General features: G+C 35.3%; 1 protein-coding gene across 1 annotated transcript in view; it reads left to right on the top strand.

Moving 5' to 3' along the window:
- SLC17A6 (solute carrier family 17 member 6) overlaps nucleotides 1–17,215 on the top strand; it is a 38,113-nt gene extending 20,898 nt beyond the window's left edge. The window contains exons 4-12 of the mRNA XM_039253284.1: nucleotides 1,406–1,520; nucleotides 2,471–2,558; nucleotides 3,093–3,179; nucleotides 6,575–6,717; nucleotides 10,380–10,529; nucleotides 14,923–15,055; nucleotides 15,458–15,568; nucleotides 16,043–16,170; nucleotides 16,880–17,215. Of these exons, the coding sequence (XP_039109215.1) occupies nucleotides 1,406–1,520; nucleotides 2,471–2,558; nucleotides 3,093–3,179; nucleotides 6,575–6,717; nucleotides 10,380–10,529; nucleotides 14,923–15,055; nucleotides 15,458–15,568; nucleotides 16,043–16,170; nucleotides 16,880–17,215 (1,291 nt within the window). The remainder of the gene's footprint in view (nucleotides 1–1,405; nucleotides 1,521–2,470; nucleotides 2,559–3,092; nucleotides 3,180–6,574; nucleotides 6,718–10,379; nucleotides 10,530–14,922; nucleotides 15,056–15,457; nucleotides 15,569–16,042; nucleotides 16,171–16,879) is intronic.
- Nucleotides 17,216–17,598: the final 383 nt, after the last annotated feature.

Genomic DNA, 17,598 nt, shown 5'->3' on the forward strand with positions numbered 1-17,598 from the left:
TTACTTCCTGAGAAGCCATTGAGGACAGGAGGATATTAGGTTACATGAAGTAAACAAAAGTATTTGACCTGATTGATGATTCATAGAAAAACAGCTGATCCACTTCAGCCTTTCATACAGTCATTTCTCAAATTTTAGGAGCTGATTAATAATGATCGAGGCCCCTTTCAGAAACTCCAGGCTTTGACTCTTACACTTACATGTGTCCCATGCAAGAATCAGAGTTTCTATGAGGCAACAATCTTCGCTGAATTCAAGGCTCAATGGTCGACTTGGGAAAACTTGCACAGGGAGCCTGGGTGGCTCAGTCCGTTCCAGGCTCAGTTGGTTAAGCATCCAACTTCTGCTCAGGTCATGATCTCACAGTTTCTGAGTTCAAGCCCCACAATGGGCTCTGTGCTGACAGCTTGGAGCCTGGAGCCTGCTTCAGATTCTGTGTCTCCATCTCTCTCTGCCCCTTCCCCTGCTTGGGATCTGTCTCTTTCTCTCTCTCAAAAATAAATAAACATGAGAAAAGAGAGAGAGAGAGAAAAAACTTGCACAGAACACACAAATTAGCTCATTAGAGATAGTGTGTCCCCATACTTCTCTGCATGAGAATATTTCTAAAGCTACCCAGTTAAGGGGGTATTTTTCTTAATTAGTATGAACATTATGAAAGATATATTGAAAAAAAGAGTGTTTTTTTGCTTGTAGGTGGATGAAGGTGTGAGCACCATAGTGCCAGTAATTCTTTTCTGAATCATTATGTGTATGTACACAGCTAGAGGTGTGCCTCAGACAGTATCCCCACTCACACACACACAAAAAAGAAAAAATGTGTATTAAGTAATAGTTATTTTCACTATAAATACATGTGCTGTTGAATCTGATCATGAGAGTTCTTGGGGCATTTAAAATGTAATTATACTCATAAAATTTTTATATATATGCAGCTTCTAAATTTGTTGAAAATAGTTGTATAATGTGAGACATTCAGGCATTTATTATTATTATTTTGACACCTTTTCAGTGAATATCTACTATGTGTCAGGTATTGTGCTGTAAAGAGGATATAACAGTATATCTGAAAAAAAAATCTCCTCTTGCCTGTAAACAGCTTATATTGTGGACTGAGATATAAACCAAAAACATATACAATGATTTGTTACTTATTTGCAATTTTTGCTTCGATCCACGAAGGAAAGAAATACAAGAAAATATAACTGGATTTCGTGAATCTTTCTTTTATTTCTTGTGTTTCAATAATATAACATTCCAAGATAGTCACAGTCTTTATTTGCAGTGGCTAGCCAATCAAGTCCAGAGCACATTTTATTCTTTTAGAAAAAACAATGTAACTTAAAATTGCTTTTAATTAACTTAATCTAGATATTTAGAACTATTAACTCCTTTTCTTTTTCAGGGTTTTTGGAGCTGCCATACTTCTTACCTCTACACTGAATATGCTAATCCCATCAGCAGCCAGAGTGCATTATGGGTGTGTCATCTTTGTTAGGATATTGCAGGGACTTGTTGAGGTATGGAACCACAGAATGGCACCATCTTAAGGTTGGCATGTTAATCAGAACTAGCAGGTTACCTTTGTCTTGCTATAAGTAAACATTTTATAAGTTTCTGTCTGCATAGTATGCTTAAAAAACTTGGAAAATCCAACCAATCAGATATTTTGTGTTTAAATAATGCTAAAGTACAACTATGGCTGCTTGCTTCCCCTTCTTGAGAATTGAGTGGTACTAAAGAATTGTTAATGACTATTTGACTTAAAAAAAAAAAAAAAAAAGACAAGCACTTTGGTTAGTATGTTGTGATAGGAATTTCTGAGTCCATCCTTTGCTGGTGATAACTTGAATTAATACCTTTTGGGAGTTTTATACCAAGTCCCTGTTGGACTTGCATCATGATTTGAGTTTTCACTAAAATATTTCATTGACTATATTCTTTGGGAATTCAGAATTCTCCTGAAGGATAGTGGGAGTAGATAAATCAGATAAAGCATTAAGACCCTTCTCTCCAAAAGAAAGACAAACTTGGTAGGATCAAAATAACACAAAATGGATAATGATTTTAAAGGTCTTAAGTTCTAGATACAACTCTTAGGAAGTGTGAGCTTCAAGGATCTAAGTTTTACCTTCTTCTATATAGATTCCTTATATTTGGGAATCACTGTGCTTAATGCTTCATGAAAACGTCCTCCGCAGTTCTCAAGCTGTTCAGAGGTGCAGATGAATGGAGCAATCCTTGAGGGCTGGGGAGAATTTGGACAGGTCACTGAAAAGAAGCCATGTCTTCCTTGATCTGGGCTGAAAGTTCTTAAAGCGAAATTTGACAGAATTAGCAAAGATCTGTGAGTAGCAGCTTCTCCTAATTCCTTGGGCCCGTTCCAAAGAGACAGCCTCAGAGAAGAGAATGTGCTTATTTTTCAGTGACCCTGCATCTTAATGGTGATACATATCTTTCCCTATCACAGGGTGTCACCTACCCAGCATGTCATGGAATATGGAGCAAATGGGCTCCTCCTCTGGAGAGGAGTAGATTGGCAACCACCTCCTTTTGTGGTGAGTACCACATGCAGATATAATTGTGGTAGGGAAAAGTTTAGGAACAACTTGCATAAGAACCAGAAGTTGATAAAGTTCAACTGTAAAACCATTTGGGGTGTGTTTGCATGCGTGCACGCATGCGTACGTGTGCATACATGAGGGTGTTGACCCCAAAGGTTTTTGACCACCATTTCAATTTCTTTAATTCTTATTGGTCTCCTTAAATCCTCTATTTCTTCTATGTTTTGTGTTTTTTCTAGTTCATCCATTTTATCTAAGTTTTCAAGTTTGTTCATGGAAAATTTTATTATAGTCTTTTTACTTTATTTTTTATTATACTCTCATTACTTTTAGACCTCTTTTGTGTCTTGGGTAAGTAGTCCTGTATCACTGGCTGTGTATATAGATGTATATATGTATTTGTAGATACAGGGGTACAAATGTGCATGCACTTAGGTGCGGAAACACCTCATCTCAAGAAACATGAGATGAAGTCAAGAATTTGTATTTATTTCACTTACCTTCCTCCCATTCTCTTTTCTACTTTAGGTTCATACGCTGGAGCTGTCATTGCAATGCCTTTAGCTGGCATTCTTGTACAGTATACTGGTTGGTCCTCAGTATTCTATGTCTATGGTATGTTGCATTTCTATACAATAAAGTTAAAAGAAATGTATGTAAACTGAAACGAAGTGATAGATCACTGAATATATTTCTGCATATACTCACATTTTTTCCCATTAGTAATCTTTTTTTTTTTTTTAATATTTTGGGAAGATCAGGAAAATGCCCCATCTTTTGATTCTCTCTACTTTGGTATTTATTGTTTTTAAAAACAATTACATTGTGGTGGCTACTTTGTTGTGATGTAGGGCACATGTTGTCCTTAATTATGAAAAAAGTTAAATTAACCCTTGATTCATAGACAATTAAAAGGAAAGAGCTTGGGAGCGCCCACTTCTCTTTCTTTGCTACTGCTTTCTTGGTTACTTCCCTGACCTTGCCTCATCAAGGCTGAAGAGGGATAGAAAGCTGCAAGAGACTAGTAGTGTTAATGCAGCAGTGCAGTTTGTGGTGAAATATTAACCGTCAGCTGCAGCAGCAGCATATTTGCATCTTCATTATTCCAGGATTAAATGAAATGAAACCCTCAAATGGAAATTAAAAAAGGACCAGAAACTCTTAAATCTAAAGTCCCTTTCTGTTCACTTTCTAAGCAGAACCAGAAAGCTTACCACTTGAAAGTACCCCTAACGTCTCTCTCTAGGAGACTTTTTTTTTAACAATGAGAAAAAGAGAGATATAAGAGAGCTAGATTCTGAGTGATGTCACTGATTAATACCATCTTTGGATGTGGGCCGGAGAATTTGAAATATTTATGAAGTCATGAGGTAAAACCGGTCAGTATCTGGCTGCTTCCAGAATTGGCATAATCCATTCCCATTTCAAAATGTTCTCATCAGAGCAAAGTCTCATGTTTGGAGAATATGATTAATATGCTTTATAGCAGGAGATCTTCTTCTGGTTCAAAAGCCATGGATGGGTTTTAGATTCATGAATGTCCAAAATTGTAAGCCATACATTCATTTGTACATTTTTTCCTGGGGAGATATTTTTATCAGATTTTAATCCATATCTTTCATTAGATTTTCAAGGGCCCATAATTCAAAGAAGTTTAAAGCAAATGTGTATAGTTTAAAGCAAATGTAGTCCTGGCAATGAGAAACAATGAAATCTGGCCATGTGTAGCAACATGGATGGACCTTGAGGGTGTTATGCTGAGCGAAATAAGTCAGGCAGAGAAGGACAAATATCATATGTTTGCACGTATAGGAGGATTAGGAGCAACTTGACGGAGGAACAAGGGGGAGAAGAAGGGCGGAAATGGTGGGGGAAAGGGAGAGAGGCAAACCATGAGAGACTCTTGAATGCTGACAAAAACTGAGGACTGGTGGGTGGGGGGGGGGGGGGGGGATGGGCATGGAGGAGGACACTTGTGGGGATGAGCACTGAGTGTTATGTGGAAACTAATTTGACAATAAACTATTTGTGGGGGAAAAAAAAAGCTCCCCTCAAAAAAAAAATAAATATACTTATTCTTCAAAAAAATAAAAATAAAAATAAAGCAAATGTAGTCCAAGTTGGGATGGCTGACCATTAAATCCTCTGATTTGTGCCTTCATTGAATCTATTACTTAATTAAAAATATGATGTGATAGTGAAGGAAGAATATTAACTTCCACAAAGCACTCATGAAAACCAATCTCATTATGTAAGTCATATCTCATTTAATATTTATCATTGAATGGTACAAAGTTTAGATGTTAGATCCTCTGAAAAGATCACATAGTACTTGCTTACTGTGTGTAACAAAAATTAGGTCTTAGAGCCAACCACACATTCAGTATTAATAATTTAAAAATTAATAACATAAGAACTGTACAATGGCTTACATTAAAATAGATAATGCGTATATAGCAATTAACTGAATGTCTGGCACTGCCAATGCGTTCAGTTAGTGGTAATGATAATTACTACTGAATTACAAGAGCTTTCACTTATTGAGTGCTTATTTTGTGCCATCCACTGTGCTAGCTACTAGTTGCATTATCTCCTTTAACTCTTCTTTGCCACAGCCTTATATATAAAAAAAAGACTGATCTCATTTTATAGTGGAGGGTTACAGAGATTTAGTCATTGATTGGAGCATATAGCTAATGACTGACAGAGCCAGGACTTGATTCTGGGAGACCCATATTCCGTAACCACTACACTCTAGCAAATGTTCAGATACTATCTAACCCTCAGTTGTGTTTGCTGTCATGTTTGGTAATGGAAAAAAAGCATGGCACATCAAAATCTGTGGTATTAAGAAATAATTCTTAGAGATTGAACAAGCAGGAAGAAAGCATTATAGAGATCCCGAGTACTTAGATTGTTACCCAAGGGATAAGAACAGTAGGAGGTAAAAATAAAATGACCAGCCTCTGGGAAACCAGAAGAAATCACTTGGAATTCTTTATTTTATTAATACTTTAGATTTACATTGCGCAGTAAGGGCATGATTTAATACTGAAAGTGCTAAAGAAAAGGATGGAGAAGAACATGCAAACAGTTTATTGTATGTAACTTTCATCTGTCCAGAGGGTGATCAATAGGCAGTAGTGTGTACTGAAAATAACATAGTATATAGTAAAATAAAGTGTTAAATGTAACTACATTAATTATAGAAGCCCACTTAAAATTTTTTTTTAATGTTTATTTTTGAGAGAGAGACAGAGTATGAGTGGGGGAGGGGCAGAGAGAGAGGGAGGCACAGAATGTGAAGCAGGCTCCAGGCTCTGAGCTGTCAGCACAGAGCCCAATGCAACGCTTGAACCCACAAACCATGAGATCATGACCTGAGCTGAAGTCAGATGCTTAATTGACTGAGCCACCCAGGTGCCGCAGAAGTCCACTTTTTAAAGGAACGATAGCCACTCAGGCTGAAATAATCTAGATTTTTATTTAATAGTCTGTTTACTAGATCTTAAAGTGCAAACAGGAGATTGAAATGAGTATTTCTTCTTTGTGGAAATATACTCATATATTCATATGGAAGGCAAATAAGAAAAGAATTTAACTTTAATAAAATTCCTTGAAGACATGAATTTTGTCTTGTTCAAATATATATCTCTCACTTAGCAGAGTGTCTGGAACAGTAAGTGCCAAGTAAATGTTTGTTGGCTATATGAACATCTTCCAAACTGCACCATTCAATAATTATTCATTGTGGGTTTCCCATGTACCACCATTGTTTAATAGAGATAAAGAGGTAAACTACAGGACCAACCCTCAGGAATGTTGAAGTCTAGTGGCATAACACAAGCACAGATAGTTGAAGTCAGTTGGAGAAGCATAAACTCCAAATCACAGTCTATTACAATGTGTCTGTCATGAGATTCCTATTGTCTTATTCCAGCAAATGATGGTTAAATGAGAACATTTGTGATAGATTTTTTAGTTTCTTCTTTTTGAACTCTTGCTTTCAGGAAGCTTTGGAATGATCTGGTACATGTTTTGGCTTTTGGTGTCTTATGAGAGTCCTGCAAAGCATCCTACCATTACAGATGAAGAACGTAGGTACATTGAAGAAAGCATTGGAGAGAGTGCAAATCTTTTAGGTGCAATGGAAGTAAGAATTTTATTATGGTGTATATTCCTGTTCTTATTCTTCACCTCACCTCCCTTTGACCAACCAAACTACTTTCTGAGTCCTGATTCAACAAAACCAATTTGGTGTCAATCATGATTGTTTTCTTTCCTCCATCCTTATTTTCTGACTTAGGAATGATCACTACTTCCTTTATCTATAATTTCTTTTTTCTTTTATCTTTTCTTAATCATCCAATTTGCCTTTGGCTATATCTATGACTATAAACCTAAATAAGTTTTTATATACAGTTGAATATGATCCATAGTTTAAACAAATTCAACAAATACTTGTTAATTTCAGATCATAGGACATGCCAGATCATCTAACACAATCGTGAAAAGGACTATTATTAGTGCACTGAATTGTCTAAATGTAGGTTTTAAACATATGTATTTATGCTACATGTGGTTTAAGAAATATTAAATCATTGGAATGTCAATAATAGCTGATATAAAATATTTTTTGCATAATACAATCTTGTTATTGAAAAACTCTTATAATTTTCAGGATTATCATTATGAGGATAAAATATTCATATAACATGAACCCCTTTTCTGATTCTGATTTTATTTCTTGGATGGAATCTATGGAGAGAGAAAATGCAGTTTCTGTGTCAGTAAGGCATATATTTTAGTCCATGTGACATTAATATATCATAAATATTAATTGATAAATAGCCATCTGGTACTACTAAAAAATGGGGATTAAAACTAATGTATTTAGATAGGTACGATAATTCAGCACTTGAACAGTAACTCAGTTTCCTTATGCTGAGAGCTAGGAGGTACCATGCAGGGCTGAAGAGCCAGTGTCGCCTACATATTATGCTTCTCTTTCTTTTAAAGGTGCCTCTCCTCATTCTAATTTTATTTTACTCCAGCAGATTCTCTACTTCATTTGTTGGAGAAGGCCTGTCTTTGACACCTCATCCTAGGTCAAAAGGTCTATCACCCACTGTTGTTGAGGCCGTTAATGAATATGAAAAATCCCATATTGGATATCACACAGAAGTGAAACTTCAGTACTTAAAAAAAAGTTCTTATCTTATGGCAGTCCCATGGACTGGACAGACTGACATTAGACCTTTCTCCTTCCTGTTTCTTCTGTAAATGGACTGATGGTTTCTAATGGTGGCTACTTAGGAAACAAGCAATGATGTGGGGACGGGGCAGGTGTTGGCAGTGCACTCTGGGGCCCACTAGCAGTGGTTTTTGTGCACAGAAGCTAAACATAGGCTGATCAATGGTGAGTTCAGAATTTAGCCTCAATTTCTAGCCTAAAATGATCTGATCGGCCTATATTTTCTTTAGTGAATATACTTCCTTTACTTACCAGTTCTTGAGATTGTGTGTCTAAATCAAACATAATTTTTTTAAAAAATCAAAAATTTAGTCTGAGTGAAAACCACTTTCTGGAAATGACCTTCAGAAGAGTTGCTAGTAGCTTGCTTGATAAAATGACATGGATAATCTCAAACTCCCTATTTCCTTACCTTACTGCTTTTCTAAATAAAATATTTTACTTCTTACTGATGTTTTTATACTTTCCTGTAGCTTCAAAAGAAAATTACAAATGAGACTGTATTATAGCTATTGAATTGTACTTTATTTTGAACTTTTTATTGTGAACAAATTTAATATATAGCAAAGCAGAAGGAATAGTAACAGAAACATCCATGTCTCCACAGAATAGATGCAGCAGTGGTTAAGATCTTGCCTAACCTATCTCATTTTTCTTATTTCCGGATGATTTCAGAATAAATGAGGTATTATAACACTTTACCAGCAAATAACTTCATATACATCTCTAAAGAAATAAAAATACTCTTTCACATTTAGGTGCTATTATTATACCTAAAATAATTATGAATAATTCCCTAATATTCCCTAATACCTAGATCCTATTCAAATTTCTAATACCTGTCCAAATTTGAATACCTACTCTGTATTCATATGTCCTGTGCAGCTATTCCTTTGGAATCTGCCTCCTATTAAGGATCACACATTGCAGCTGTCTGTAATGTCTTTTAAATATTTTTTCCTTTAAAAATTAAATATAGCATGTATACAGTAAAATGCACAAATCTTAAGCAAACAACTTGATTAATTTTTGTAAACCAAGTACACTTAGGAAGCAAAGAGCCACGTCAGTAAGTACACTGTTATCAAAATACTATAAGCCCTCCTATGACTTCTAACAATTTTTAAGGTATGAAACCAGAGATTTTATCTTACATTTGATGAAATGTTTTACAACCTGAAGAAAAAAGTTCTTAGCAGAGATGTTTGAGGTCTGAATAATAGAAACATGTTCCCTGCAGAAAAGAGTTATTTACTTTCAATAATATTCTGAAGTTATTTTTCATACAAACATAATAATACAATGCTGACATCCATGTATTTGACAATTTTTATTCTCTGTGGAATGAGTATATTTTTCTGGCATTGTTTTCCCAGAGCATATTGAATTTTAAGAAATACACTCTTTACATTCATCTGTGATGTCATCACTGGATATTTTTTAAAGCCACAGTACTCATTATATGTCATTAGGCCATGGTTTTGTTTTTGTTTGTTTTTCTTTTTTGTCTTATATATATTTGTGACCACAACAATATAACTTCTTACTATATTACTTTTAAAGTGATCTTGAAAAGGCTTAGTTAGAGTCACGATCAGTACTATCAATTATGAGGTTCTATATCCAGGAATAATTACTAAATCTGTGTTAAAAAATGTCTGCCTCCTCTTTTACTGATTTGGTCTGGTCAAGGATCCCAAGCTAGCATTAAACAGAGTTATTTTAGGCTACTGTTTCTTCACCAAACTGTATTTTGACATTCAAAATAAAGTCACTGAGGAAGTGTTTGAGAATAGGAGAGACATTTTCAGATCTAAAAATATTAGTCTGAGGGGGAATATACTTCCTTTGTATTGGGGCATATATAGGATCTTTAAGTATACTAGATATAATTTTTTAATGGGTATCATAAGCAAAGCCAGTCATGTTTGGGTTGTTAATTTTGAATGTTTGCAATATCACAAATAACTAATTACTATGTGCCCATGGTGTGCTGGGAGGTCACCTTAACCCAGCTGTATGCCATGTGAGTTTTATAGAAGCTTGCACTTCAGCATCACGGAATTTATATTGATATCCATTGTCTTTCAAGAGAACTTATAGATTTGTAGTCATATTTTTGACTTTAGATAGGGTCTAGAATATCGCACTCTTAATTTTTCTTCTCCTAACTATATTGGATTTTCAATACTTTATATAAGATATTTTGGAGACTAACAAGGTCACTGATACAACAATGATCTTTAGCTAAGTCATGATCTATCACTGCAAAAAAAAAAATCTTAGAAACTAGGATCTGTGCTTTCGGAATTGTTTTCTATAAACATAAGATCACATATATTCCTAAAATGGGTGCAATTTTTTTTTTCAGAAGAAGAGGCTGATATCGTTTTTTCTTCCAATGATTGTTCATGCAGCAAAGGTTAATTAGATTTGCAATGAACTATTCATTACCTCCTACTCATGCCCCAACATACATATCCTGAAAATGCACTTATTATTCCCATTTAAGTTAGAAAATATTTTAAATGGTCAGAATGGCTCTCTGTTTGGGATTTCAGAAATTCAAGACTCCATGGAGAAAATTTTTTACGTCTATGCCTGTCTATGCAATAATTGTGGCAAACTTCTGCAGAAGCTGGACTTTTTACTTACTGCTTATTAGTCAGCCAGCATATTTTGAGGAAGTCTTTGGATTTGAAATCAGCAAGGTATGTAAAAATTACCATTGTTTAACCAGTGTTTTATTTTTGTGTTCAGCTAAAGACTGTTTCTTTGCCAATATTCTATCTTCTCAATTTATTGCATTACTCATTTATGTGTTCATCTACTTAACAAATAACCTGTGGGAAACAAAGACTAAATAAAGAGTGTGTCTCTGCTTCCTTCAGCTGTCTACTAGAAACTGCTCTTTGTTGATGGAAATACAGACAAAATCAGCCTGGTCTCTGCCCTCCTGCAGCTTATATGTCAGTTGGGATGGGCAGCTCTGGAACCTTTCCCCTGTTAAAAAACATAACTTTTTTTTTTTAAGTCTTCAAGAGACAATGTAACAGTGAACAAAACAGTCTTTTATTAAAATGGAATTGTATTTATACAATTGCCAATCTCTACTTCAATGCTTTCGAAAATCTATCTGGATATCTTTTCCATGTAAAAGTGTAGCCCTGATTGATAGACAAATGGATAATGAAGACGTCATACACACACCCACACACATATACACACACACATTGGAATATTATACGGCCACAAAAAGGATGAGATTGTGCCACTGGTGACAACATATATGGACCTAGAGAGTGTTATATGGGATAAAATACATCAGACTTTGAGAATGACAAATACCTTATGATTTCACTCCCATGTGTAATCTAAAAAAACCAAAACAAGTAAACAAACAAAAAACAGAGTCAAACGTGTAACTACAAAGAACAAACTGGTGGTTACAAGAGGGATAGGGAATGAGGGATGGGCAAAATGGGTGAAGGGGAGCAGGAGACAGGCTTCCAGTTATGGAATAAATAAATCATGGGATTAAATGGCACAACATAAGGAACATAGTGAACGATATTGTAATGACACTGTGTGGTGACAGATGGTAGCCACACTTGTGAGTGTAGCAAAATATATAAACTTGTGGAAGCACTTTGCCATATACCTGAAATTAACGTAACATTGTGTGTTAACTACACTCAAGTAAAAGGAAAAATTTAAAACTTTCTTATAAACTTAAAAAAATCTGTCTGGCTGAAAGATTTGAGATAGCAAAAAAAAATCTGAAAACATTCTTGTGTGTCATTTATTCAGTTTATTCATTTAACAAGCATATGCCGAGTATGAGATGTGTAGGATTCAGACATAAAAACATGGTTCCTGTTCTCAAGAGTTCACAGCTTGGTGATATAGACGAAAGCAATTAGTTACCAGTTACAGCACAGTATGCTAAATGCTAGACATTCGTTCATAGCTGTGAAAATATAATCATTTTGAGACTATCTGTAAGGATAAAATGAAAATGAAAATACTACTTTATATTTATAGAAGGGCTTGAAATTTACAAGGTCCTTTCATATTCATAAACAACTTTGTTTGGTTGACCAGCTGGATAACTGTCATCATTTCTATTGATGGGAAAACAAATTAGGGAAGGTATTTAAATTGCCTAGACCACACTGGTAATATATGACAGAATCAAGTTTAAGCCCTGATCCTTTAATTTATGTTTCAATTTCCTTTACTATGCTATTCAAATTCAGGTAGACCCTATATTCATTTAAGCACTTAATAAAGTATCTGTTGAATACCATCTCTGGCGAGCCCTTTGCTGAGTACTGAATACACTTGTCTGTGCTGGCAATGGACTTGCCATTTCTCTTCATGTCATTACATACGTCCAGCTGGGCTCGCTATTCATATTATGTCTCTACTTGAAAGACTATCTGAGGCCTGGAATTGAAGAAAACCTGAGTTTCGGAGAAGCTATTCTAAGAGCTCTTTTGTGATCCCTGTTTCTAAGGAAACTGTTTCCTCCATTCCTGAGAAGAATGGCTGCTTTAGATAGGCCTCTTCTCTCTAGAGCTGATCAAACATTGCAGGGTAGCCTTTGGAAGCTCTGAGAGGTGTTATACTTCTCAACAAAGGCTGCTGGAGGTGTGAGTCCATTTTCATAATCTAGGACAAATATGACACTGAGAGGCTATTAATAAAGTCAGGTCTCATGGGGAAAAATTGAAGGAGCCAACTGATGTTAATGAAACTGTGTGGTCATTCTGGCCCTGTAGCTCCATTTAATTGAAAATGCTTGAGCAGAAGCAATGATATTTTGCAAAAACTAGATATAACAATCAGATAGGTTGATTTGATTCGCTTATTATATTTGTAAATAAAATTGTAGGTAACTTCTACACACACAGATTAGTTTGAAAATTTTTATTATATTGGCTTAAAATAAGTCACAGACTTCCTTGAAAAATGTATGAAGGAGGTAGTAAAAGAAATATAACATGGGTTTTGGATCCAGGCTGGCATGGCTCTGAATCCAAAGTCTACAATAAACAATTGATACATAATAACTTGGGCTGGTGTTTGAATGATTGCCAGCCCCAATATTCTCTTCTATAAATAATTGCAGAACCTCAGCAAAAAATGTAAGCAAACTGAAATATTTAAATGGAGAGGGCTCAGTTAGTTAAGCTTCTGGCTTTTGATTTTGGCTCAGGTTGTGATCTCATGGCTGGTGAGATCACACCTCACATCAGGCTCTGTGCTCACAGCATAGAACCTACTTGGAATTCTCTCTCTCCCTCTCTGTCTGCCCCTTGCCCTGCTCATGATCACTCTCTCTCTCTCTCAAAATAAATAAATAAACATTAAAATATATTTAAATGGAGGATAGTTTTCTCCAACCTTAGTTAAATTGAGTATCTTGCCGACTAAATCACAAGTACAATAGAATAATCTTCATTTAAGATAGACTGACTCTGTTAAAGCAGAAACATACATATATATACACACACATATATACATATATATAGTACTTATATAGAAACATTATTAGCTTCTTGAAAATGGTATATCAAAGGAGTGCTTGAATTAACCAACACTTTGAGAGGTCAGGTTACAAAAGGCAACCAAGTGAGAGGACACATTGATTCCTTTTGAGCATCACATTTTGGGGCAGAGGAGAAGTGTTGAGTAGCTGCTCTTTGTTGCATGGTAGCCTGCAATTTCTAAAAGGACTGTGAAACAGGTGGGAAGAGAGGAAATCCAGACTGTGAGGCACAAAGAGGAGAAGCACAAAGAGAAGGGTGCACAAGGCCTAATGACATGGAGTTTCTATGAAGAATCAATCAGTTATAGTCTATATATATATTCATATAAAAGTATATCTACATATAAACATCTAAACATATCTATCAATCTATCTATCAATCTGTCTATCTAAACTATATTTAGATATAAAAACACAAATACACAAATAATCAGTTTTTTCCCAGTACTTGTAATTTACCAGGAAATGTACTTCAGATTACACTTAGGACAAAAACCTCCTTGTATGTTTGTATTCAAAATTTGCTAAGTCCATGTATACAATTAAAATGCATTTTACTCATACTTCCTGCTTTCATGATGCCTAGAGAACAGTACCTTTCACATACTTATTGGCCAGCCAAAAAAATGTGTGTTGCATTGATGCTGCTACATTAGAAATACGAGCAATTTCACATGAAATTAATACAGAAACTTTACACCACTACAGGAAAATATGACCAAAGATTGATATTTGACATAGAAAATACCGGGGCGCCTGGGTGGCTTAGTCGGTTAAGCGTCCGACTTTCGCTTAGGTCGTGACCTCGTGGTTCGTGGGTTCGAGCCCCGCGTCGGGCTCCGTGCTGACTGCCAGCTCAGAGCCTGGAGCCTGTTTCGGAGTCTGTGACTCCCTCTCTCTCTGACCCTCCCCTGCTCATGCTGTCTGTCTCTCTCTCTCTCTCCTAGAAATAAATTAAAAATATTAAAAAAAAAAGAAAAGAAAATACCTAAAATTGAAGAACTGATCTTCATTTCCCAGGCTAAATTTAGCTTAGAAACTAAATATGAAACTCATAAGAGATACATATTTAAAAGGCACTTAAGGTTTTTAGCCTTATTAAGAATTTTTTAAAAATTAAAAAATGTAGCCTCTTCTAACCTTATCAAATATATTTCTTGGCCTCTGAGTCTGTCTCTGTCTGTCTCCCTCTCACTCACTAATGATGAAATTTTACAAACATATTTAAGAATATAAGATGGACACATAAATGTGAATCAGTCTGTGAAAAGATTCAAGATAGTTTATTCATAAACTCAAATTTTACTGACTTATCACACAGGAAAAAAGCATTCTCTTGCAAAAGACAAAAGGTAAATTTACTTAGCTTTTCTCATTTATTCTCTGGAAGTTATTGCTTATTCTAAGGGTAAGTGGTCATTTGGAGACAGTATTTTATTTCCTTTCTTTTTCCACAAAGAGTTTATGATGGATCCAGAAAACCAAGACCGTTAAACTGCCCATATTGCCTATGGTCACGTGTATGTCTCTTCTTTTTTTTTCCCCTTCAGGTTGGCATGTTATCTGCTGTGCCACACTTGGTAATGACAATTATCGTACCCATTGGAGGGCAGATTGCAGATTTTCTAAGAAGCAAGCAAATTCTTTCAACTACTACCGTAAGAAAGATCATGAATTGTGGTGGTAAGTACATAAGTGATGTTAAGGACGTGATTTTGGCTCATGAACTGCTGATCTACATGAGTGAGTAATTTTTCTGTACATATCAAACATGCATTTCAGTTTGTGTCTTCGTTGTTCATTTATAATAATTTATCTTCAAATTTTCATAACTTCTAGTTTTAAGTAACTATATAACTAACTTGTCCCTGCCCATCACTGAAACTTTAGATTGTTTTCAGTGTTTTTATTAAAATGAAAGGCTTCAGTAGTCCCTGTGCATAAATTATTAGTGTTATTATTTCTAAGATAGACTTCCTGAAATGGTTTGCTAGGTCAGATAGGCATGAGCATTTTTAGCAGTTTTAGCTCATTGGACAAATTTGCACAAATTTCTGAGGTGTTTCCTTGTGTTTGTATCTGAAGGTTTTGGCATGGAAGCAACACTGCTTCTGGTCGTTGGCTATTCTCATACTAGAGGGGTTGCTATCTCATTCTTGGTACTTGCAGTGGGATTCAGTGGATTTGCTATTTCTGGTAAGATATATGGTTTTAAATGCATAAATGTAACTGATTTTTGCTGTCAACACACACACACATATACACACAAATTCTCCTTTCCTCCTTAATCTTCTGATTTTTAAAAAGTTACTCATCATGTTTTTACTAGAAACTAAAAATAAACACTTAGAAATCATTATTTGGATTTATTACTACTAATTTCTCTCCTGTTTACTTCTCTTCCTCCTCCTCCTCCCCTTCTTCTTCTTCTTTTGAGTGAAAATCTCTCTGTAGTATGAGCATCACATTTTAAGTATTGCATAAGAAGTCATACCTCATTCCACTCCCATTATATCCCTGAGCTAGAGTATCAAAAAATACTTACTGAGCACATGCTGGATACCTAATATCTTCTAAAGAGGGTGATGAGTGTGGTAAAGAATATTCTACAGTCACCCACTTCTAAGAGATTTAGGATTCTTTGAGCCTAAGCTTGTGTGTATATTTCAGGTTTCAATGTTAACCACTTGGATATTGCTCCGAGATATGCCAGCATCTTAATGGGCATTTCAAATGGTGTTGGCACATTGTCAGGAATGGTTTGCCCTATCATTGTTGGTGCAATGACAAAGAATAAGGTAAGATGGAAATGTTTAGTTTTAGAAGATTCTCTCTCATGGTAGAAAAGAGTTTCTGTGTTCTGTTTGACATTCTCTTTGTGGTCCTGTCACCAGACCTCTGAGTAAGGGAGATAATTGAGGCTCAGAAGAAAATCTCTCTCGAAGAGCTCTTATTTCCTAACCAATAAGCAATATGCTTTCCAACACCTTATAATATTTCTTGTATTTCTGGTTTGAAAAAACAACAATAAAAAACACTTTTTCTCTTAGATCATTAAAACATGCAAATAGAAGCCTTCTGAGCTTTATTTGGAAATGTCAATTCAGACTCCACAGTTATCAGTGGAAGAATAATATCAGCTATTTGTCCTTATATAGTACTTCAAAATCATGGTTCACCAAAAGGAAATAAACAAAAGAATTAAGAGAACAAAATATAAGTAAATCAATGGAAACTAAAAGGGAGATTATGGGTATTTTAAAAATTAGCAGACCGCAGATATATCTGGAGTTTCATTTCAGATCCTGAGATTTTAAAAAAGTTAATTAATGAAAAGTCATAGGATTATGGAAAATTTCTACACAGTATTTGCTTTATATAATCAGAACAGAGGTTTCCCCTCAAGATAACATTGTATGAAAAGCTTGATGGTGGAGCATTCAAAGAAGATGTGCTTTTGTGAACACAGGGAGTTTGTTCTCACAATGCCACTTTTTGTCACTACAGTCACGTGAAGAGTGGCAGTATGTTTTCCTGATCGCTGCCCTGGTCCACTATGGCGGAGTTATATTTTATGCCATATTTGCCTCAGGAGAGAAGCAACCCTGGGCAGATCCTGAGGAAACAAGTGAAGAAAAATGCGGATTTATCCATGAAGATGAACTCGATGAAGAGACAGGGGACATTACTCAAAATTATATAAATTATGGTACCCCCAAGTCTTACGGTGCCACCACACAGGCCAATGGGGGTTGGCCAAATGGTTGGGAAAAGAAAGAGGAGTTCGTACAAGAAGAAGTACAAGACTCATACACCTACAAGAACCGAGATGATTATTCATAACAAAGTTAATGGCTGGATTTATTTTTAGTGTTTGTGATTAAATTAATTGTAATTGCACAGAAATTTAAAAAAAAAGTGATGTAAACACATAAACATATCAACCAGGCAAGTCTTGCTGTAAAAATGAATCAAAAAAACAAAAAAAAAAAACTCATGAAGTTTCCATCAAGTGCAATCTGTAGAAGTTGTGAAATGCCATCATTTCCATTCAGCTCATCTATTTTTGCGTTTGTGATTTAATGGTTGACTGGTCAAAATTGTAGAAGCGAGTAGTTCTTCATTGGATTCAAGTGAGCTAAAACTCATCACCATTTAATAAAGCACAAATAAACCAGTTGGCACATCCCATCCTACAAAGGTTAGGAAGCCAAAGCTACTTGATC

This window comes from Hyaena hyaena, unplaced genomic scaffold (genome assembly GCF_003009895.1).
Source record: "Hyaena hyaena isolate Hyena2069 unplaced genomic scaffold, ASM300989v1 scaffold_449, whole genome shotgun sequence".
NCBI lineage: Eukaryota > Metazoa > Chordata > Mammalia > Carnivora > Hyaenidae > Hyaena > Hyaena hyaena.